The following is a 23,764-nucleotide window of genomic DNA, read 5'->3' on the forward strand; positions in this document are numbered from 1 at the left end:
AGGGCTCGATCCCAGGGCCCTGGGATCATGACCTGAGCCGAAGGCAGAGGTTTTAACCCACTGAGCCACCCAGGCGCCCCTCTACATCAGATTTTTGCCTATAAGGGCAACAATTTTGAGCGTAAGCTATCTTTTTTAGTGAAATCACAGTGTTCTGCCAGACCCCGGCTCAGGTTTTTATCTTCCTTAAGGGCAAGCAGAAGAAGATATGGAACTGCACGGAGGGTGGCTCACTGGCCTCAATTCCAGGCCTCCTCATTCCAGTACTGCCTAAGTCACAGGGGCCCCTCAAGTGGCTGACTCACACCAAGGACCACCTGGAAGAACCCGCAGACAAGTGAGAAGCAGAGGCAGGCTCCAAAGAGCAATGTGGGGCCACCAGCCCCCATGTAGTAGCACAAACCATTAGTCTGAGTGGGGCTTCCCAGTGCCACCTGAAGGGTAGGGCAAGACCTCCTGTCCTCCTCTGAACTGATCCGCTCCCAGACAAACCACAGGTGGTCCCACATGGACATCCCAACACTCACCAGGCCTGTAGGTCACAAGACAATGCCGGGTGCTGCTCTCTGTCTGAAAGTCTACGCAACCCCCTGGCTCCATGGGCAGCACATGAGGCCAATGAGAAAAGCCCATTCTGAGCTCCCAGAAGGAAGCATTCTCCAAGGTTCCAGCCAACACCCCACCATATGGAAATGCAGCTGAGGCAGCTCTGGGTATGTATGACAGGGATACCAGCGGGCATCTGAAGGGGAAGAAATGAAACCATGTTTCACATTCCAGTACCTGTACTGCTCCAGACCCCACTGCCAGGAGCCCAAGCATAGTCCTACCTCTATAGAAGAGGTTAAAGACCTTCCGTGGGTCACTGTCCTTTGACATTTGATAAAAACTAGCAACCCCCTCTGTAGAAACAAAAGTATACCTATAATCTCTGCAGCCAATTTCAGAGGAGATATCACACGTTTGAAAAACAGTGTAAAAAAAAAAAAGGAACAAAAAAAGGACTAGGAAATTTAATAGTACAAGATCACAAATACAAGGAAGAAGAAAGACTGAGTGGTGTTGAAGTTTCCAGTAAGGGGGTTGGCCACATACACGAGTAAAGTCCGAAAGGAAATCCAGCTTACAAATCGGATAAAGCTTCCACGCTGGATTGGACAGACCCTTCAATTCAAATACTGCCTGAAGCAACTGCCTTTTTTTAAAAATTTAAGGTATCTCTCCGCCTAACGTGGAGTTCGAACTCGTGACCCTGAGATCAAGAGTCATACGTTCTTCCAACGAAGCCAGCCAGGGGCCCCTGAAGCAACTACATTTTAATTCAAAAACAAGACTGTTTCTTTAGAAATTTTCTAAATCTCTGTCTGCAAGCACATGACCAGAACTGTGTGCCAAGAATTCTCTCAGAAGTATCAGCCGGCTGACTCTGTTCCGATGAACTTTGTTTCTGCTGCACTTGCCGAGGCGGTCACTTTGCCTGCTTTCTTTCACTGCCCTGTCACAGTGAAGCAAACGGAGGCAGCAGTGAGCACTCCATACAAATACTTTCCTGGCTGTTGGCTCTATTTTATTTATTGCCTGCTCTGCCTGCATCTGTTGACATCAAGGGCAGGCCCCATGTCAGCCGGGAGTTCACATCTGTCACCTTCAGGCCCTCAGACCACATACCGGAAGCATGAGTCTGCCCCACCCCGATGAGGATGCCAGAGTGCTGACCTAGGTTCAGGAACCATTACTCTCTCACTGCTATGGTGATATCTTTCTGTTTAGATAGATCCCTATGCCCCCTTTTTAATATATGTTCACACTGGAAATGGAAATTCTCTTTTAAGATACTTCTCATTTTGGTCTAGGTCAGATTCCACTTTTCGTTTTGAGAATTTTATGCCTTCAGCAGTGTATTACGCCCAAATGGGACCCAACACATTCTGCAGAGTCACAGTGGTGTTGCCACCACTCACCCTCAGAACCCCGGCTGACTCTGAAAACCAGCGAACTCTGTAATGGGATTATAAAGGATTCGTTGTCGTAACATGGCATCTTCAGACCAACTTGGTCTAGCTGGAGGTTAGGGAAATTTTCAATCATTTTTTTCCAGGCCCACCCATTACTGATCTCTTCCTGTGCGCCTGACATGTGGCTATTAAAGCAAGTCTCTGTAACAGGCCAAGAACTGTAACCAAGATCACACAGTTCCTACGCATTGGAGCCGGGTCTGGAACACAGATCTGACTTCATTTTGCCACGCTGGGTGATGAGTGACTGTATGAACCTGGCTATACTTGGTGTCAGGGCTTTCTACCATGCAGAAATAGCATGAACACACAGAAAGGCTCTTACTGAGTCTTAAAAACGAGAATGCATCACTGCACAGAGAGAATTGTCCTCCGTGAGGAATTCTGAACAAACATCAAATATTGTCAAAAGACAGGACTCATATGACGGTCCAAGAGAAAGTTGCTACCTACAGGGAAAACCTAAGTGGTCCCCTACCTGGCTTTCTGAGGTACTAACTCCTCGATATGACAGCTCGTGTTTCGAAGGTCATACACCAGGATCGAACCATTGACCAGTCCAGCATAGATGTGATTGCTTTCATCAAGACACCAGCAGCAGCTCCAGACAGGGCGTCCAGCATTGTAAGTCTGGACTACTGTGTTTGTCTCCAGGCTGTGGAGATACAAGACTTTTACAACAATGTATTAAGAAAATCAAATACATAACAAAGATGTAAAGATGACCATTTCCGTGATAATCTTTTAAGAACACACCCACACACCCAAACTATTTGGGATTCCCAATTTCCTGCAGGGACTGCCCACATAACCCCTTTCAATTCCAAAATATTTGTTTTGAGGGACACAGGCTTTCCTTTTGAAATGGAAGGAAAATAAAAGAATAAATTAAAGAGATATTTAAACAGTACATTCCCTGTTCTACCCCAATTCTCTGCAATTATCTATTACATAGGTAATCAATATTCAAGGCTGAAAAATTAGAATATACCTATGAGAGAAACAAAAACTAACATTCCAACCAACTGGCTCTTCTTTCACCTATTTTTTTTTTTTAACACAACTAGGAAAAAATATTTTATATATACGTATAAAACATAATGCTACGTTGAGTTTCAGGGCTAATTAAGCCGAAGCATTCTTGAAAAATCAAAGGCTTATCAGGCCTGATGGTGATATCATGATGTCCCTCAGATTTAGCCGTGGAACAGGAAGCCAACTATCAGACGTCTGATCAGAACTACTTTCTAAAGATGAAGGCCCTGAGACCCGTTCAGATCAGGTTCACAGCAATCGCAGGGCATGTGAAAGATAAAATGAAGTTAACCGAGGGTTACTGATAAGAGAAGTCAGGGCGGGACACCTGGGTGGCTCAGTTGGTTAGGCAGCTGCCTTCGGCTCAGGTCATGATCCCAGCGTCCTGGGATCGAGTCCCACATCGGGCTCCTTGCTCGGCGGGGAGCCTGCTTCTCCCTCTGCCTCTGCCTGCCATTCTGTCTGCCTGTGCTCGCTCTCCCCCCCCCCCCCTATATAAAAAAAAAAAAAAAAGTTAAAAAAAAAAAAAAAAAAAAAAAGAGAAGTCAGGGCACCCCAGGAGAATGAGTTCCTGGAGAGCATTTTTGTTCCATAGGATGATCCTGGAAATAGACCAGCAATAAGCAGGTCCAAGATGGTCCGGCAACTCCACGGTGCCCAGTATGACAGCTTCCTGCATACTGTCATTCGACCATCGAGGGTGTTCCTCTCATCTGTCTAGCTTAAGATGTATTTTGTAACACAGATAATTAAAAAAAAAAAAAAAAACCAAAAACAAAAAAACGGGGCATTGCCATACTGTTGTGGAGCCTGTCTTATCTACTTTGAAAAGCAATACATTTTAAATTCAATGAACTGGATTTCAGAAGACAATGACACACACACACACACACACACACACACACACACACACACACGGAGCTAAGGCCATCCTAACACGGATATTAATTTCTACACTGTTCAATGCTAACCAGACCAGGCCCCAACCTCCTCCCTGAAGCACCCACCTGGTCAGTTTAACAGTGTTGTCTAGGGATGCTGAGAGCAGTAAGCCTTTGGACCTACTGCTGAAAGCCAGTCCACGGATCTGTTTGCCATGCATGGCAATGTACTGACTGCTTTTCATGTTGGCAGTACTCAACATCTTAACACCAAAGCCTGCCAAAGACAAGAGAGCATGAAATCACTGGAAGTCAATTTAAGGCAAAGCAAACCACCTTTTCAAGGAGCTCTTTTGTTCAGCTTTCCTGGCATATAAATCCCTGGAAAACAGCCAGTCAGACAAAGAAAATAAAAATTCCCCAGGGTGATAATTATTTTAAAAAGTATATTCCACTCCAAATGTCCAACCACAGGTAAACAGATAAACCACTATATACACATATACACAGAATATACTAGCCAACAAAACAAGGACATAAACTACTGATAAATACAATATGGACGAATCTCTGTACCTTTATGCTGAAAGAAGCCAGACAAAAAAGCTAATACTGTATGAGTACAGTTATGTAAAATTCTAGAAAATGCAAACTGATGTATATTGAGAAAGTAGATGAGTGGTTGCCTGGGGATGAGGAGAGGAGGGAGGAGCAGATAGGAGATGGATTATAAAGGGCATGAGAAAACTCTGGGGGAAAAGATGGGTTCATTATCTCGATTGTGAGGATGGTTTCAGGGCTGTACACATATATCAAAATTCATCCAACTATACTTTCAATATGTGCAATTTAGTGTATGTCAGTCAAATTTCAATAAAGCTATTAATATAGATGTCCACAGAGAGTGAAGATGAAGAAAAAGTGAACCATAAAGAATGAAGACGGGTGATTTCTGTGTCAGGTGGTCAAGATATACTATATTTGTCTGAATGGAATAAAAACAGATTACACTTCAAGTATTCTAATCAATTTGCATCATTTCAGAAGAAGAAAAAAAAATCCCCCACCAAAATTTGTCCTTTTTAATTTATTGATACTCTGTTCTAGTCCTAGACTCTTGACAATATATAATTATCTATTACTATCCAAGTTATCCATAAACAGAATTTCTCAAATCCTAGAATCAAGACACCCTTGAGTCACACTTTAGCTTCTCTGGGGAAACAAGTGGGAAAAGTTCATTGTGTTTTCTCCTGAAACAGAATCAGGAGAGCCAGAAGACAAAGAGGGAAACTACAGGCTTTAAATCAACAGGGAACACGAATACTGGCCTAATTCATGATCAAGGGAAACAGAGAAATTAGCACCAACAGGCTCTCAAGAGCTGGCTGTGCTGTGTGGGATAGATGCATTAAGGAAAAAGGAACATATCACCCCCATTCCATTGCTGGGGGAACAATTCAAATAAATAAATATTTTCCCAGTTGTAGGGAAGGCTTTTATGATAAATACTTTATTAAAGATGTGGATGGGCTACAAACGTTATAAATAATCCTTTTATGTTCCCCTTAACTGAAGCTACTCTCAACTCCCAGCTATCAGTGAACAGAAAAATATGCAATAATAGAGGAATGCTACTTCTAATCCTGTATTTACCTAAGTTTAGGGGGACACAGTTGTGAAGCTTTTGTATGAAACTTGTTAAGTGGGTAAACAGGAAATCAGGTTGAAGCAAAAGGACCTGACAGTTGGGAGAAATCACATGCTAAAACTTGTGCAAAGAAACATCTACTACAATTAGGAATGATTTAAGTGGGCATGTGAGGAGATTTGGTTTTCAACATTAAGGTTTCAACATTTAAAACCTAAAATTAAGCTTTTAAAAAAAGCACAAAATATGAGACTATTTAACATTTACTATATTATTATCAATATTAATCAATGTATTTCCAAATTCTTTTATTCAAAATTTATCTGTTTGACTACTACTGAAAATAAGTATTAAATCTTGTTTCAACTTGAATTAGCCCTAGGGATAGTTTTTTTTTAATTTTGTTTTAAGATTTATTTATTTATTTTAGAGAGACGGCAGGAACAAGCAAGGGGCAGAGTAGAGGGATAGGGAGAGAAACTCAAGCAGATTCCCTGCTAAGCACAGAGTCCAATTAGGGGCTGGATCCCATGACCCTGAGATCGCGACCTGAGCCAAAATGCTAGAGTAGAATGCTATACTGACTGAGTTACCCAGGCACCCCAGGATAGTGTTTTAAAAAATATTTCCAGGGGCGCCTGGGTGGCTCAGTGGGTTAGAGCTTCTGCCTTCAACTCAGGTCATGATCCCAGGGTCCTGGGATGGAGCCCCACATCGGGCTCTCTGCTCAGCAGGGAGCCTGCTTCTTCCTCTCTCTCTGCCTGCCTCTCTGTCTACTTATGATCTGTCTGTCAAATAAATAAATAAAATCTTACAAAAAAAAAAAAAAAATTTCCAGGGATGCCTGGGTGGCTCAGTGGATTAAGCCTGTGCCTTCAGCTTGGGTCACGGTCTTGGGAGTCCTGGGACTGAGCCCCACATAGGCTCTCTGGTCAGCAAGGAGCCTGCTCCCCTACCCCCCACCTGCCTTTCTGGCTGCTTGTGATCTCTCTCTCTCTGTCAAATAAATAAATAAAATCTTAAAAAAAAATTTCCAGTCTCGGGGCACCCGTCCGTTTCGGTCGGTAGAGCATGTGACTCCTGATGTCAGGGTCCTAAGTCTGAGCCCCACGTTGGGTGGAAAAATTATTTAAAAAACAAATAAACAAACAAAAAAACTTAAATTCAAGTCTCATACTCTCCCGATTAAGCCTGTCGGGTGCCCCCATGAATCTACCTTTAATGGGACAGAAAGGGGGTGCCGTTCTTCTCCTTGGACTACACCAGTAACTCATGCTTCCAAGTACCCTCCCTGCTCTTACTTTATCACAGGTATTAATTCGCATTTCTGAGCTCTGGGTGAAAACATGTACAGAATGAGGCCAACGGACAGGTTATCTCTGCAGCCCCTGCAGAGAATCAGCATTAACGGACTGGGGAAAGTGGTCTGGCGGCTGTGGTCAGTGTTCACCTGCTAGCGAGTCCTGGATTCTGCCAACAGGGAGCAGAGAAGCAAATGAAGTCCAATAATGAACACGAAGGCCGAGGTGCTTGACCGCTCACCTGGCAGGAAGGAGGCCTGAGGTGAAGGCTGTGACACCACCAGGCAGCTCAGAGCATCACAGTATGCCATGATGCGGCAGTTTCCTGTCTGAGACACCGTGAAGGTCTTCTGGAAATGGTACTTGTGCTGGTTCTCGCTGGAGGGCAGGCAGTTCAGGGAACGTGCTTGGGAGCCCCTGGGGGGCTGTGAAATCTGATCCCGATGTTGCACAATAAGTTTCTGCAAGTCCTAAAATGAAAACCATGTTGTAAGTGTGAAGCCTTTTTGTCCGATGCTCCCCTCCTGCACAATCCCTTCATCTGACAGGGGGACGTTTTTTATCCGTTACATGAAAATGCTGACACGAGTCCCAGAGAGAGCCCCGTGGCTGTTCTCCCCTATTTCAACCAGCAACTGAGCCAACAAGAGCCCAGATCAGAAAATATGAGGGCTGGAAGTCTTCAGTGGTCTTCTTGGCTACACCCCTCATTTTCTTGGTAGTTTCAGGGAGGTAAAAAGGACTGAGAATTTGAATTATCAGCCTGCTGTTTAATTGGTTCGAAGTTCAAACTGCTGAATTCATCCCAAAGTGTGTATACTTCTGATAAACGCCCTAATCAAAAACAGAATAAAGAGGTGGTCTTGTTTGCTCCTGAAAAGCTTGGTAAATCCTTCTTTGTATCTGAGATGAACCAAAGTTCTGTTTAGATTCCTTCTCCACTCCTATTCCCAAAGCTCTCTGGATGAGGACGGGAGAACCTACCTGGACCCGACTATGAAGCTTACTGCACTCGTCAGTGAGGACCTGAAGTTGGAGACGGCACTGCGCTGACTCCAATTCGGCCTGCTTCCTCAGCATCTGCTCCTTCAGTAAGGAACTAGAAGGAGAAGCCAACAACAGGGGAAGATGAGAAGGCCACAGAAGACTTGCCAACAAGATGTCAGATTGAGTTTATGCTATGATAAGTTTTTGCTGTAAATACGTCATGATGGTGAATAAAACACAACAAAAGAAAAAGTCTCATATACAGAAACACTACAGAAAGTAGCATGCAGGGCTGAACTCACGAGTCACTGGGATTCAGCGTTAACGCTGGCAGTGATGAGCAGGAATCTGGCTCTTACTAGGGAATGAGACTAAAAATGCAAAAAATGCCAGATGACGGGACAGAGCCAAGCTCACTGCTCGATTTAGAGCCATATATAAGAGTAAAATGACAATTAAAAAAAAAGATTTTATTTATTTATTTGACAGAGATCACAGGTAGGCAGAGAGGCAGGCAGAGAAAGAGGAAGGGAAGCAGGCTCCAGCCCGATGTGGGGCTCAATCCCAGGACCCTGGGATCATGACCTGAGCCAAAGGCAGAGGCTTTAACCCACTGAGCCACCCAGGCGCCCCATAAGAGTAAAATGACAAAGTTAAAAGAGCAAGGTTTCCTGGCGGATTAAAAGAAAATAGTAAGTTACCAGTTCATCAGATACTGAAATTAAGTAATACCACAAAAATGAGGCTGAAATTAAAAAGATAGAAGGTATATACTGGGAAAATGCTAAGACCAGTTAGAATTAGAAAGCATGAACAGGTATAAAGAGGAACAATGCATAATGAAAAAAATACATTCACCAAGAATAAAAATTATAGATCTGCATGTACCTAAAGATACTTTCAAAATATGCAAAAAATAAAAAAAAGATTTCCACTCAGTAAAACAGGATAGAAAAACGATGAATAACTTGAAACGAAGAGGTAAAGCCACTCTATTTATCTTCATGGAAAGTTCAAGAGAACCCACAAACCAGTCAGCAAGGTGCTGGAATTAAGATCAAGAAAATTAGGTTGGGGCCCCTGGCTGGCTCAGTCAGAGAAACACGTGACTCTTGATCTCAGGGTCACTGAGTTCAAACCCCACAGTAGGTATACAGAATAATGAAAAAATAAATGAACTTTAAAAAAAAATTAGATCAACAGCATTTCCCATATGCCAGATAACTGGCTAGTAAATGTGATAGAAAAAAAAAAATCACTCACGAGAGCACATCTAACGAGAGCAACCTAGGAATAAAGTTAAAGGGTATGAAGAAAAGTACACTTGTAAAAGGCATCAGAAGACAGTGAATAGTGGAAGGATATTATATAATGTTCACAGCTGGAATGACTCAAAATCAAGAACTTCTCAAGTTACTCTAAAAATTTAATGCAATTTCAATCAAGGTTTCAAAGGGAACTTTTCCTTTTGAAATCTTGATTGAAATTGCATTAAATGGAACTTAGGAAACTAATTTTAAAATTAAGAGCAAAATGCCAAGAATATCAAAGTCAATTTGAAGAACAAGGTGGGAGGAAGTATTTTAAAGTTACAATAAATTATAACTTCAGAATACTGGGGCAAGAATTAACAAAGAGACCATGGAACCTAAAACTCAAAAACTTAACCTAGGATACAAGCAGCAATGAAGACTTCTACAGGAAGAACATATTACTTAATAATTACACTGCAAACCTGGTTATCCATAAAACTAGGTTTAAAAAATATTTAAAACCTACATAAAAAGCAATTTTTTTCAAAAGATTTTATTTGACAAAGAGAGCAAGAAAGATCACAAGTAGGCAGAGCAGTAGGCAGAGAAAGAGGGGGAAGCAGGCTCCCTGCTGAGCAGAGAGCCCGGGGGTCACTCCCAGGACCCTGAGATCATGATCTGAGCCAAAGGCGCCCAAAAAAATAAAAAATTTTGAAGAACCTTTAGAAGAAGTTGTCTTTATGACCTTGAAGCAGTACACAAACCCCACCCCCCACAAAACAAGAGATAAACAACTGTATTAAAATTAAAAACTCATGTTCAACAAAAGATAATATAAACATGTTAAAGAGACAAGCCACAGACTGGGAGATGCTATTTGCAACCTGCAAAGAATCAGTACATGTAACCCCTGAACAACATGGGTTTGAGCTGCACTGGCCCACTTACCGTGGATTTTTTTTTTTCAATAAATACACTGGAAAATTTTTTGGAGATTTGCAACAATTTGAAAAACCTCAAAGATAAACCTAGAAAGGTGGAGTCACCTATTCTAGAAACGTGGTAAAAATTAAGAAACAGGTATTATTGTAAAGATCAAGTACATAATACATATAACATATAAATTGTACGTTAATCAACTGTTTATGTTACCAGGAAGGTTTCTAGTCAACAGCAGGCTCTTAAGGTTAAGGTTTTGGGGACTTACAAGTTATATGTGGATTTCTAACTGTGTGAGAGGTTGGTGCCTCTACCTTGGGTCAAATGTATAAGGAAAACATAATGAACTATAAATCAGTAAGAAATAAGCAATGTATTTTGCTCAATATAGATGAACAAAAGATATAAACAAAATTGAGAGAAGAGTATGTCCAACCTCATTAATAATTGTGGATATACAAATTAAGTAACTACTATGGACTCCATGAGACTGTCAAAATTAAGTCTGATAATATAAAATGGACAAAAGTATAAAAAAAGAGAAATTTTGCTGATGGGAGTACAAACTGGAAACAGCTTCTTAGAAGAGCAATTTGACAGTAGCCAGTAAAGCTGAAATTCCATGTGACCTAGGATAAAGTATTTCCACTTCTAGGCCTAAAGACACTCTTACCCATCTCTCTTACCCATGGCTTATATTAACAAAAACTGAAAACCACCTTAAGTGTCCACCAATACAAAACACGTATAGGGAAATTCTATTATTTTTTATTTTTTAAAAGATTTTTATTTATTTATTTAACAGACAGAGATCACAGGTAGGCAGAGAGGAAGGAAAGCAGGCTCCCTGCTGAGCAGAGAGCCTGATGAGGGCTCAATCCCACCATGGGATCATGACATGAGCCAAAGGCAGAGGCTTTAACCCACTGAGCCACCCAGGTGGCCCCGTATAGGGAAATTTTAAATTAGAGAACTAGAACACTCTACAGAACTAAGAATCAATAAGCTAGATGTATCCCAACTGGGATAAGTTCCCCAAACGTAATTCTAAACAAACAAACAAACAAACAAACAAACAAAAAACAAGTTACAGAGGAAAATTATACTCTAATAACATATGCATCAAGTGTAAAAACTCTGTAAATCATATTATACATGATTTATGATTATAGGTCCTCTGAGGAGAGGGATGAAATTAAGGAGAATGTAGTTCTCAAGGAAGCTTCTGGTTTACCTATAATGATTTATTTTTTTAAGGCCTACAGCAAATACGGCAATTTGTTAAGATCTGGTAAAGTCAAGCACAAGGGTGTTCATTTTATTAAATCTCTGTATTTATTGGCATTTTCAAAAGCTTCACATTTTCTAAAGAGGACAGGGAGCATACTGATTGATTATAGTAATCAGCATTTTATTTTTAACTTTAATTTCCATGTAGTTAACATAGTGTTTTATTAGTTCTGGGTATACAACACACGAGTCACTGTGTTCACACTTCCATGTGTTACAGTGCTCATCAAGGTAAGGGCACTCCTAATCCCCTTCACCTATTTCACCCATCCCCACACCCACCTCTGGTAACCATCTGTTTGCTCCCTATACTTAAGAGTCTACTTTTTGATTTGTTTCTCCTTTTCCCTTTGCTCATTTTTTTTTTTTTTTAAATTCCACATAGGCATGAAATCATTTGGTATATGTCTTTCTCTGACTGGCTTATTTCACTTAGTATTACACACTCTAGCTCCATCCATGTTGTCATAAAAGGTAAGATTTCATTCTTTTCTGTGGCCGAGTAAGATCCTATATTATGTATGCATGTATGTACGTGTGTATACCACCTCTTCTTTACCCATCCATCTATACCTAGGGTGCTTCCATAGCCTGGCTATGGTAAAATGCTATTTGTAACACAGGGGTGCATACATCCCTTTGAATTACTGTTTCTGTATTCTATCAGTAAACAGTAGTGTGACTAACCGATCATTGGGTAATTCCATTTTTAATATTTTGAGGAATCTCCACACCATCTTCCACAGTGGCTGTTTCATTGTACATTCCTATGAATAATGCATGGGGTTCCTTTTTCCCCACATCCTCGACAACACCTCTTGTTTCTTGTGTTTTTGATTTTTAGCCATTCTGACAGCTATGGGGGTATAGCTTGGATTTGCATTTCTCCAGTCATGAGTGACAATGAACATCTTTTCATTTGTTTCTTGGCCATATAGATGTCTTCTCTGGAGAAATTTGTTCACATCATCTGCCCATTTTTTTTTAAATTATTATTATTTTTTTTAAGATTTTATTTATTTATTTGACAGAGAGAGATCACAAATAGGCAGAGAGAGAGGGGGGGGGGAAGCAGGCTCCCTGCTGAGCAGAGAGCCCAATGCGGGACTCGATCCTAGGACCCTGAGATCATGACCTGAGCCGAAGGCAGCAGCTTAACCCACTGGGCCACCCAGGCGCCCCCATTTTTTTTTTTTAAAGATTTTATTTATTTGACATACAAAGATCACAAGTAGGCAGAGAGGCAGGCAAAGAGAGAGGAAGGGAAAAGCAGGCTCCCTGCTAAGCAGAGAGCCCGATGCGGGGCTTGATCCCAGGGCCCTGAGATCATGACCTGAGTGGAAGGCAGAGGCTTTTAACCCACTGAGCCACCCAGGTGCCTCTACCCATTTTTTTAAGATTGGATTATTTGTTTTTAGGGTGTTGAGTTGTATACGTTCTTTTTTTTTTTTTTTTTTTAAAGATTTTTAGCACAGGCAGACAGAGTGGCAGGCAGAGTCAGAGGGAGAAGCGGGCTCCCTGCAGAGCAAGGAGCCCAATGTGGGACTTGATCCCAAGACGCTGGGATCATGATCTGAGCTGCTTAACCAACTGAGCCACCCAGGCGTCCCAAGTTCTTTATATATTCTGGATACTGACACTTTATTGGATATGTCATTTGCAAATTATTTTCTCCCATTCAGCAGGTTGATTTTTAGTTTTGTTACTGTTCCCTTTGCTGTCCAGAAGCTGTTTATTTTGATGTTGTTCCAATAGTTTATTTTCGCTTTTGTTTCCCTTGACTCAGGAGACATATCTAGAGAGATGTTGCTACTGCTGATGGCAGAATAATTACTGCCTGCGCTCTTCTAGGCTTTCTATGGCTTCAGGTCTCACATTTAGGTCCTCAATTCATTTTGAGTTTTTCTTTTTTCTTTCCTTCTTTTTTTTTTTTTTAAGGTTTTATTTACTTGACACACACAGAGAGGAGGAAGCAGACTGCCCGCTGGGCAGAGAGCCCGATGCGAGGCTCGATCCCAGAACCCGGAGATTGTAACAGGAGCTGAAGACAGAGGCTTAACCCACTGAGCCACCCAGATGCCCCCATTTTGAGTTTATTCTTGTGTCTGGTGTAAGAAAGTGATCGTTTCATTTTTTTGTATGTTACTGTCCCGTTTTCCCAACACCATTTGTTGTTGGAAGAGACTGTCTCTTTTTCCCATTACATATTCTTTCCTGCTACATCAAAGATTCATTGATCATGTAACTGTGGACTCATTTCTGGGTTTTCTATTCTGTTCCACTGAACTATGTGTCTATTTTTATGCCAGGACCATACTGTTTTGGTATGTTTTGGACCATAAAGCTTTGTAGTATCACTTGAAGTCTGGAATCGTGATACCTCCAGGTTTTTTTTTTTCTTCTTTTATGATTCCAAACAAATTTTAGGATTGTTTGTTCTAGTTTTGTGAAAAATGCTATGGTACTTTAATAGGGATTGTAGATTATTCTGGGTAGTACAGACATTTTAACAGTTATTTGTTCTTCCAATCCATGAGCATGGAATGTCTTCATTTGTGTCATCCTCAGTTTCTTTCATCAATATTTTAGTTTTCCATGTACAGGTCTTTCTTGTAAGTATATTCCTATGTATTTTGTTTTGGGTGCAAATGTAAATGGGTTTTCTTAATTTCCCTTTCCACTGCTTCATTATTAGTGTATAGAAATGGAATGGATTTCTGTACATTGACTTTTCATTCTGCAAATTTACTATATTCATTTACCAGTTCTAGCAGTTTTTTGGTAGAGTCTTTGGGTTCTCTACATACAATATCATACCATCAGCAATTAGTGAAAGTTTACTTCTTCCTTACCAATCTGGAAGCCTTTCATTTTATTTATTTCTCTCATCTGATTGCTGTGGTGAGAGTGGACATCCTTGTCTTGTTCCTGACTTTAGGTGAAAAGCTCCCACTTTTCCCCCACGAAGGATGATTTAGCTGTGGGGTTTTTCATATAAGGGCTCTATTATATTGAGTATATTCCCTCTAAACATACTTTGTTGAGATCTTATCATGAATGGATGTTGTACTTTGTCAAATGCTTTTTCTCATCTATTGAAATGATTATATGGTTTTTATCCTTTCTCTTATTGAGATGGTATATCACATTAATTTACTAATAATAAACCACCCTTGTATCCTGGGAATAAATCCCACTTGATCATGGTGAATGATTTTTTTTTTTTTAATGTATTGTTGGATTTGGTTTGCTAAGATTTTGGTGAGGATTTCTGAACCTATATTCATCAGCGATATTGGCCTGTAGTTCTCTTTTTCTGTGGTGTCTTTATCTGGTATTGGTATTAGGGTGACACCTGACTCATGGAATTAATTTCTAAGTTTCCCTTCCTCTTCTATTTTTTGAAAAAGTTGGGAGAAAAATTAGGTATTGGGGTGCCTAGGTAGCTTTGTCGGTTAAGCAGTCGAATCTTGATTTGTGCTCAGATCATGACCTTGGGGTCCTGGGATCAAGCCTTGTGATGGGCAACACACTTAGCAGGGAGCCTGCTTCAGGATTCTCTCTCCCTCTGCCTGCCCCCAACAAAATAAATAAATCTTTTTAAAAAAGGGGGCGGGGATGCCTGGGTCACTCAGTGGGTTAAAGCCCCTGCCTTCGGCTCAGGTCATGATCCCACGGTGCTGGGATCGAGCCCGTATTGGCCTTTCTGCTCAGCGGGAAGCCTGCTTCTCTTCCCCTCTCTCTCCGCCTGCCTCTTTGCCTACTTGTGATCTCTGTCTGTCAAATAAATAAATAAAATCTTTTTTAAAAAAAAAGGTATTGGGGCGCCTGGGTGGCTCAGTGGGTTAAGCCGCTGCCTTCGGCTCAGGGCATGATCTCAGGGTCCTGGGATCGAGTCCCACATCGGGCTCTCTGCTCAGCAGGGAGCCTGCTTCCTCCTCTCTCTCTGCTTCCTCCTCTCTCTCTGCCTGCCTCTCTGCCTACTTGTGATCTCTCTCTGTCAAATAAATAAATAAAATCTTTAAAAAAATAAAATAAAAATAAATTAAAGAAAAGGTATTAACTCTTCTTTAAATGTTTGATAGAATTCATGTGTAAAGTGAACTGGTCCTGGACTTGTTTGTTGGGAGTTTTTTGAGTAATCAGCAAAGTTTTAAATATAATCATACATTAACAAACATGCCTACAAAGTTAGCTTTTTCAACAAAATTACCCTCTTCACATACCTGCCATGTAAAAACACTAAATATTTACTCGACCAAGTAAGTTATTAGTTGGACAAAACAGAAAAAAAAGAAGGAAATTAAAATCATCTGTAATTCCACTACTCAGTGACCACCTGCAGTATTTTTTACTTTGCAAAAAACATAATCACCATAATGTGCTTTTTCACATGACAAAATATTACATGCACTTTAAACATTAGTTTAAATAAATGTGTAGTATCCCATCACATGGATATGCCAGAGTTTACTCAACCAATTAATTCTCTCAGTTTGGATTAACAGTGTTTAAATGAAAAGTCTCATGAAGTAAATCTTTTTGTTTAGAAAAATAATTCAATTCATTTACTTATTTTTAAAGATTTTATTTTTCTATTTATTAATCTGAGAGTGAGCGAGAGAAGAAAGAAGGAGGCAGGGGAGGGGCAGAGAGAAAAGCAGACCCCCTGCCAAGCAGCAAGCCTGACTTGAGGCTCTATCCCAGGACTCCAGGATCATGACCCGAGCCAAAGGCAGACACTTAACCAACTGAGCCACCCAGACACTCCTATTTATTTTTTAAAAGACTTATTTATTCATTTAAGAGAAAGAGAGCTCACATGAGTGGGGGATGGGGCAGAGGGAGAGAATCTCAAGCAGACTCCCGCTAAGTGTAGAACCTGACGTAGGCATGACCTGAGCTGAAGCCAAGAGTCAGACACCTAATCAACTGAGCCACCCATGTGCCCCTAAGGAGTTTACTTTTAAGTAATGTCTACACCCAGTGTGGGGCTTGAACTTACAATCCTGAAATCAAGAGCTGCATGTTCCACCAACTGAGCCAGCCAGGCACCAACCCCCCATTAGTAAATACTTGCACACATTTCTTTATAAATCATTTCTTTAGAATAAATGCCTTAAGTAGAATTACTTTTAAATGCTTCTCGGGGCGCCTGGGTGGCTCAGTGGGTTAAGCTGCTGCCTTCGGCTCAAGTAGTGATCTTGGGGTCCTGGGATCGAGTCCCGCATCGGGCTCTCTGCTCAGCAGGGAGCCTGCTTCTCTCTCTCTCTGCCTGCCTCTCTGTCTACTCGTGATGTCTCTCTGTCAAATAAACAAATAAATCTTTAAAATAAATAAATAAATAAATGCTTCTGAGGCATAAGGCCAAGGGTCTTTCTAAATAAACAATTGTGTCAGTGTACATTCTTACCAGCACTATTATGAGAAAACACATATCTCTGCGCTCTCTTGGTGGGTATTTTTAATTTTTTAATGTTCTTAAAGTTTATTTTAAGTAGTGTTATTAACAATTGTTCTTGGGCTTCCCAAATCCTGATAATTTCTTACATTGCACAACATTTTCTGTGTAAGACATCCAGATGGCCAACAGACACATGAAAAAGTGCTCCACAATACTTAGCATCAGGGAAATACAAATCAAAACCACAATGAGATACCACCTCACACCAGTCAGAATGGCTGAAATTAACAAGTCAGGAAACAACAGATGCTGGCGAGGATGCGGAGAAAGGGGAACCCTCCTACACTGTTGGTGGGAGCGAAAGCTGGTGCAGCCTCTCTGGAAAACAGCATAGAGATTCCTCAAAAAGTTGAAAATAGAGCTACCCTATGACCCATCAATCGCACTACTGGGTATTTACTCTAAAGATTCAAATGTAGTGATCTGAAGGGGCACATGCACTTGAATGTTTATAGCAGCTATGTCCACAATAGCCAAACTATGGAAAGAACCTAGATGTCCATCAACAGATGAATGGATAAAGAAGATGTGGTATTATATATACAATGGAATACTATGCAGCCATCAAAAGAAATGAAATCTTGCCATTTGCAATGAAATGGATGGAACTAGAGGGTATTATGCTGAGCGTAATAAGTCAATCAGAAAAAGATAATTATCATATGATCTCGCTGATATGAGGAATTTGAGAGGCAAATGGGGGGTCTGGGGAGTAGGGAAGGAAAAAATGAAATAAGACGGGATTGGGAGGGAAACAAACTGTAAGAGACTCTTAATCTCACAAAACAAACTGAGGGTTGCTGGGGGGAAGGGGGTAGGGGGTAGGGCTAAGGTGATGGGGTTATGGACATTGGGGAGGGTATGTGCTATGGTGAGTGCTGTGAAGTGTGTAAGCCTGAAGATGCACAGACCTGTATCCCTGGGGCTAATAATACATTATATGTTAATAATAATAATAATAATAATAATAATAATAATAATAAAAAGAATCTTCTGTTGCTGTTGTGGGAGGGCTTAGGGACATGAGCAGCAAAATATGGCAACACTTGAGTAATGTGTCAGATCTTCTTTTTTGTTGTTTTGTTTAAGGTATCATTAAGCCTGTTATAGGGAAGAGGAGACTAAGACATGGAAAAATGTTCCAAGTGGTTATAAATTATTTACAAAGAGTAAGACAAGGAATCTCTGATTAAATGTTCATGGTATTTAGAAGCAGAGGCAGGCAGTAAATGTAAACCTTAGAGAAGAATTGGAATAAGCTCCAAAACTTCTAGGGAACCTCTCTGCTTGGGCCTGCTGCCCACACCAGGTGTGAGGTATTACTGGAGGGCTGTAGGTTTCTCTATGGTTTTGGATTTGGTTGGGGGAGCTTAAGACACCATGGTCTTGGCTTCCCTTGGTCATGTTATGCTGGCTTAACTAGCAGAGGTAATTGTGAATTTGTGGGGATAGCTAAGTGCTCCTGCAGAAGGAAGAACTGTTCTACTGCTTCTGAATCTGCCTGCACACAGCACTCAGGCTCGGAAAACAGAGGTTTATACGAGGCACAGAAGACACAAAGGAGTAACTGGCATGGTCCACCCCCTGTCATCCTTCTTTTATCTTCCCCTTCTTTTAAGGGATGAGTTTTTCATGACCCAGGTGTCAAGTCTTCCCAGAATGAAAATGTTGTATGATGAAACACGGGTCAACGCTCCCTAGATTATATGACAGAAACTTTATTTAAGCTGGCAAACTAAAATTGAAAACCAATGTATTGACTTATATAACTGAGAAATCCACTGAAGACTAACTTTAGGCATGGCGGAATCAAGGGCCAGGAACCTCTCTTTCTCTACTTATCGGCTCTGCTTTCTTGTGCATCCAGTTCATTGTCAGATAGCTCCCCAATTCTACAGCCGAGAAAGTACACATTCAAAAGTCCTGGGGCCCACAATCAGTGAGTTAGCTAAAGTCACAATTACTCGATACTCCAAAACCTCATTTTTAATGCTATATGGAGAAGAAACCATATAGACCTCCTTCAGAAGATATCAGACATGTATTATAAATCACGATGTGAGACAGTTTGCCAGTGATCCCCCAAAGACCACCCCCCGCCATCACAGTCCAGGTAAAGCCTTAGAACTATATAAAAAGTGATTCATACCTCCTTTTTCAGATCTGTCAAGTAGGTAGATTCTTGCCACTTACCTTTTCATGCGCTCCTGTTCACTGGTGTCCAGAGCTCTCAGGGTTCGGGCATAAAGAACAACGATGTCACTGTGCTTGGCTTTCTTGTTGCACTAAAAAGCCCAAAAAGATATAATCAGTGTGGTTCTAGGAATCCTCCTAACTTAAGATGTTGACTGTGCACACACTCATTCCTTATCTATGGTTCTTACCTGGGGACATTTTCGTGCCTGGCCCTTGAGCCACTTAGAAATGCACTTATACCCAAAGAGGTGCCCACAGCGTAATGCTGAGAGTCGATGATCCCCAGCATTGGTCCAATGTTCAAAACATATTGTACAAGTGTCCCCATCTTCATCATCAACAGAAGGTAGAAGAGGGCTGCTCTTCTGGGGAGACTGAATGGAAACCAGAATACAATTAAATTAGAGAAAATACAGAATCAGTCTCAAAGAGGATGTGCAACTCTATCAAAGCAAAACCACACAAAAACAATACAAACCCAAATGAAAAACTGTGGAAAAACTGCAAAATCTCTGAATCACCTGTCATTCTTTATAAAGTGCAATCTGGCCAAATGTTTCATATAAGCCATGAAATGAAAATATTATTTCTCTTGGATCTTGTGAAATTCTTGGGATTTTTTTTTTCCATTCAAATGAAGAAAAGGAGCTATCTTTACAAAGACATTAAAAAAAACGAAACAAATCTAGTAGTTACCTGGATAACCAACAAAGGGAAGAGTAGGTTGTTATACATTCAAAGTTAGGCTCATAATCAAGTCAAAAAGTTATAAAATACTTGAATAGAAAATACATAAAAGAAACCCAGAAAAACATATAAACAGCTTACAAAAAGAATACAAATGGTTCAGAAGTGTTCATTTATAATTTTAAAATGCAAATTAAGGTAAGAAACCATTTTTTCATTTATTAGATGGTATATAAACTGATGTCTGATGATACCAAGCAATGTTGAGGGTTAAGGAAGAAACAGCCATGCTTCCCTCTGTTGCTGCAGGTAGAAAGTGACACAAATTTTCCAGAGGGCAATTTGGCATTATCAATCAAAAGTATCTTTCCTTTCACAGAGCAATGTCTCTGGTAAAAATATATCCATGAATAGTCACAAATACTTCCAAGACATCTACACAAAGATGCTTAGGCAGTATCATTTTACCAGTAGGAAGGAGAGAAGGAAGGAAGGAAGGGAGGACAGGAACAACTACAGTGTACAAAACGAGAGTTAACTAAAAATTTATTTATGATTGAACACTATGCAGTAATGAGTAAGAATGAGATCCCCTTTGTGTAAATGTAAAAAACAGAACATTTATGTACATAAATAAATTTACATGGATACAAAATTCTTCTAGAAGAGAAAAATAAAAACATAACGTCATATAGAAGTGTGGAAAAGGTAAGCCAATGATATTTTGAGATTTGAAGAGTCCACGGTTGATGTAAATAGCTCATATTAAGGACTATGTGTTATCTTTGTAGATAAAAATTGTTTAACATGTAGCAATCATATTCTACCAGATATTTCACAAACTTCATTCATATCCACTATTTTAATAAAAACTTAACTTTGTTACGTAGGCAAGACAAGTCACCCTCACCTCTATCCCTGCTTTTCTAAACCTGTGAGGAAGTAGTCACATAACTGAGTAAGATGGGTTGGACTCACACCCTGACCTCCTGCCTACCATATCTGCAAGCTTTCCACTTGAGTCCACTGCCTCTTCTCTAAAGGCAAATCCAAACATTTCATTTAAAAGGATATTCATTCAAATTACCTGTTTGGGGAGGGTCTTTCCTCCACTGACACATGTAACTTCTTGCTCTGCTGACGTACCTCCTACTTGCTCTGCACCAAGTCATTTCCAAGAACGGTAAGAGAGGTAATACACAAAAGAAGACAGAAGTCAGGTATGAGAGGCAAGAAGGAGAGCCTAACTCACCATAGCTTTCCATTTCTAATTGGTAATAATGCTGTAAATTTCCCCAAGTAGTAACAGTGAATTTATTTTTAAACTTATTTTGGATACTTTCAAATATACACAAAAAATAGACAGAACATTATAATTAACATGCAAGTACTCATCCAATTTCAAAACAATTCAGTATTTTGCCCATTTTGTTCTAAGACCCCATCCACATTATTTTCTTTTGTAATGCTTAATAACTCTCTAAAATGTCACTTCACTTATAAAAATTTTTGTAATACTAGCTGATAAGGATTTTTTTACATAGATACTATCATTACCATATTAACGGAAGTAACAATGATCCCTTCATACTGTCTAATATCCACACAGTTCATACTCAGCATTTCCCAGTTGGTTTCAAGTTGCTCTTTACGGCACATTTACTGCAAATGGAATCTAAGCAAGATCTCCACAAGCTTGACTACTGAACCTGTTAGATTTTTTTTTTTTCACTCTATTCTCCTTCATTCATTTTTTTTCCCCTTAAAAATTATATTTAATTTGTCAGAGAGAGATCACAAACACAGGGAGCAGCAGGCAGAGGGAGAAGCAGGCTCCCCACTGAGCAGGGAGCCCAACATGGGACTTGATCCCAAGACCCTGGGGGTCATGACCTGAGCCAAAGGCAGACACTAAACTAACTGAGCCACTGAGGCATCCCTCCTTCATTCGTTTTTATCCCGTCCTTGTCACTGATTTGCCTTTGTCTTACGAAATATCCTACATCCCACATCTGATGGGACTGCTTCCTTACTTGTTCTATCACCTATGTTTCCTATAAACTGGAGGTTAAATCTGGAGGCTTCAGTAGACTCAATTTTGTCATTTGGCAAGAAGAGGGGCAGCAGGAATATGTCTTCAGTTGTTTGCTTCTGACTGCAGCACACAAGGCTCCTACAGGGTTTGGGGGGGATCAGTTGGACTCCTAGACCAATTATTAGGTTCCTCATCAACCTTTCAAAACCTCCACTTAATGGTCAAGGAGGTGATTTTTAATTTTCAGTCATTTTGCTTTTTGAGGTTCAAATGATCTCATCATAGCTTGTGGGAGCTCCTTTAAACTGATTCTTAAAAAAACAAACAAACAAAAACCCACAAACTTTTATTGAAGTGGAATATAAATACAGAAAAGTATAACCTCAGTATTCCACTCAGTGAATTCTCACAAACTGAACTATACACCAGAACATCACCAAAAATCCCAAGAGTGCCTTTTATACCTTATAACCTCCTTACTTCCTTCTTGGGGGTAGAGGGGAGATGATTTGCCCCCACCAAAGGTAACCACCTTAATAAATTCTAGGACCATCTAATGACTTTTGCCTATTTCTCTATATAAAGAGCATGTCAGAGTATTTAACTTTTCTGTGTCTACTAATTTTATTCTACATTGTTCGTAACATTCTTCCAGACTAACATGTCCAGTTGTGGTTCATTTATTTTCATTGTGTAAAAATATTGCTTTTATCTGTTCTTCTTTTTTTTTTTTTTTTTAATTTGTCAGAGAGAGAGGGAGAGAGAGTAAGCACAGGTAGACAGAAGCAGAGGGAGAAGCAGGCTCCCTGCCGAGCAAGGAGCCCGATGTGGGCTTGGGGGACTCGATTCCAGGACGCCGGGATCATGACCTGAGCCGAAGGCAGCTGCTTAACCAACTGAGCCACCCAGGCGTCCTCATATTTATCTGTTCTACTGCTGATGGGTATTTGGGTGGTTTCCAGGTTTTTGCCATTACAATGCCGTTACATTCTTGCACATTTCTACTGAACAGTATTCCTTTCTTTGGTTACATACATAGAAGTAGAAATGCTGGACCCCAGGCATACAGATAAGTTTGTAAAGATACCACCGAAATGACTGTACCAATGTATATTCCCACCAGTAGTGCAAGAGTGTTCTGGCTGCTTTATATTCTCTCCAAAATTTAATATTGTCAGTCTTAAATTCTAGCTCTAGTGGTGGATGCCTATTAGTTACCACACTGTGGTTTTAATTTCCATTTCCCTGATGACTAATGAAGTCTTTTTTATATATTTAGTGGCCATTTGGCTACCCCCCTTTGGCAGTACCTTTTAAAAACTTCTGCCCCTTTTTCTGTTAGCCTGTAGAAATTATTTCTATAAACTAGATACAAGCCCTATTCCAGATACATGTATCATAAATGTCTTCCCCAGTCAATGGGTTCCCATTTCATTCTTCTAATGATGTCTGTTGATGAATACAAGCTCTAAATTAAAATTCACCACCTCTGTCCTTGATCTGTTTGAGAAATCTGGTCATCTGTCCTGTAAAATGTCTAGCTCCTGGATTTGACAGATTGCCTCCTCATACTAACTTTTATGTACAGTAAATTTACAGAGTTGTACAACTATCATCACAATCCAATTTTAAAACATTTCTATCATGCCCTAAACATTTCTCAAGCCAATTTAGAATCATTTCCCATCTGCACCAGCAGCCACAGGCAAGCACTAATCTACTTTTTCTTTATAGATTTGCCTTTCCTAGCCATTGTATGTAAGTGATATCACAAAGTAGCTATGCTGGCTCATTGTTATAAACTAAAAAGAATATTCTAATGGAATTTTCTTGTATTGCCTCTAAATTTCAAAGTACTCCTTACTTCTGGGTTTTATCGCATACCTATTCTCCTTATAGTAGCATGGTTTCTTTTTTTACACGAGGTCTCTGATCCACAAATACCTTATTTTTTAGTATGAGGCATGAATCTAGTTTTACTGTTTTCCAGTTAGCGATCCAGTTTTTACAATAGTACTAATTTAGAAGTC

General features: G+C 40.3%; 1 protein-coding gene across 1 annotated transcript in view; it reads right to left on the reverse strand.

Annotated features, from left to right (window-relative positions):
* Positions 1-23,764, reverse strand: part of RFWD3 (ring finger and WD repeat domain 3) — a 47,645-nt gene that overhangs the window by 4,927 nt on the left and 18,954 nt on the right. Inside the window, exons 4-11 of the mRNA XM_059382008.1 lie at positions 20,787-20,857; positions 19,201-19,386; positions 19,010-19,101; positions 7,868-7,982; positions 7,125-7,353; positions 4,058-4,208; positions 2,494-2,670; positions 528-742 (exon numbers count right to left, since the gene is read on the reverse strand). Coding sequence (XP_059237991.1) covers positions 528-742; positions 2,494-2,670; positions 4,058-4,208; positions 7,125-7,353; positions 7,868-7,982; positions 19,010-19,101; positions 19,201-19,386; positions 20,787-20,857 — 1,236 coding nt within the window. The remainder of the gene's footprint in view (positions 1-527; positions 743-2,493; positions 2,671-4,057; positions 4,209-7,124; positions 7,354-7,867; positions 7,983-19,009; positions 19,102-19,200; positions 19,387-20,786; positions 20,858-23,764) is intronic.

The sequence above is a fragment of the Mustela nigripes genome, chromosome 17 (assembly GCF_022355385.1).
Source record: "Mustela nigripes isolate SB6536 chromosome 17, MUSNIG.SB6536, whole genome shotgun sequence".
Lineage (NCBI taxonomy): Eukaryota > Metazoa > Chordata > Mammalia > Carnivora > Mustelidae > Mustela > Mustela nigripes.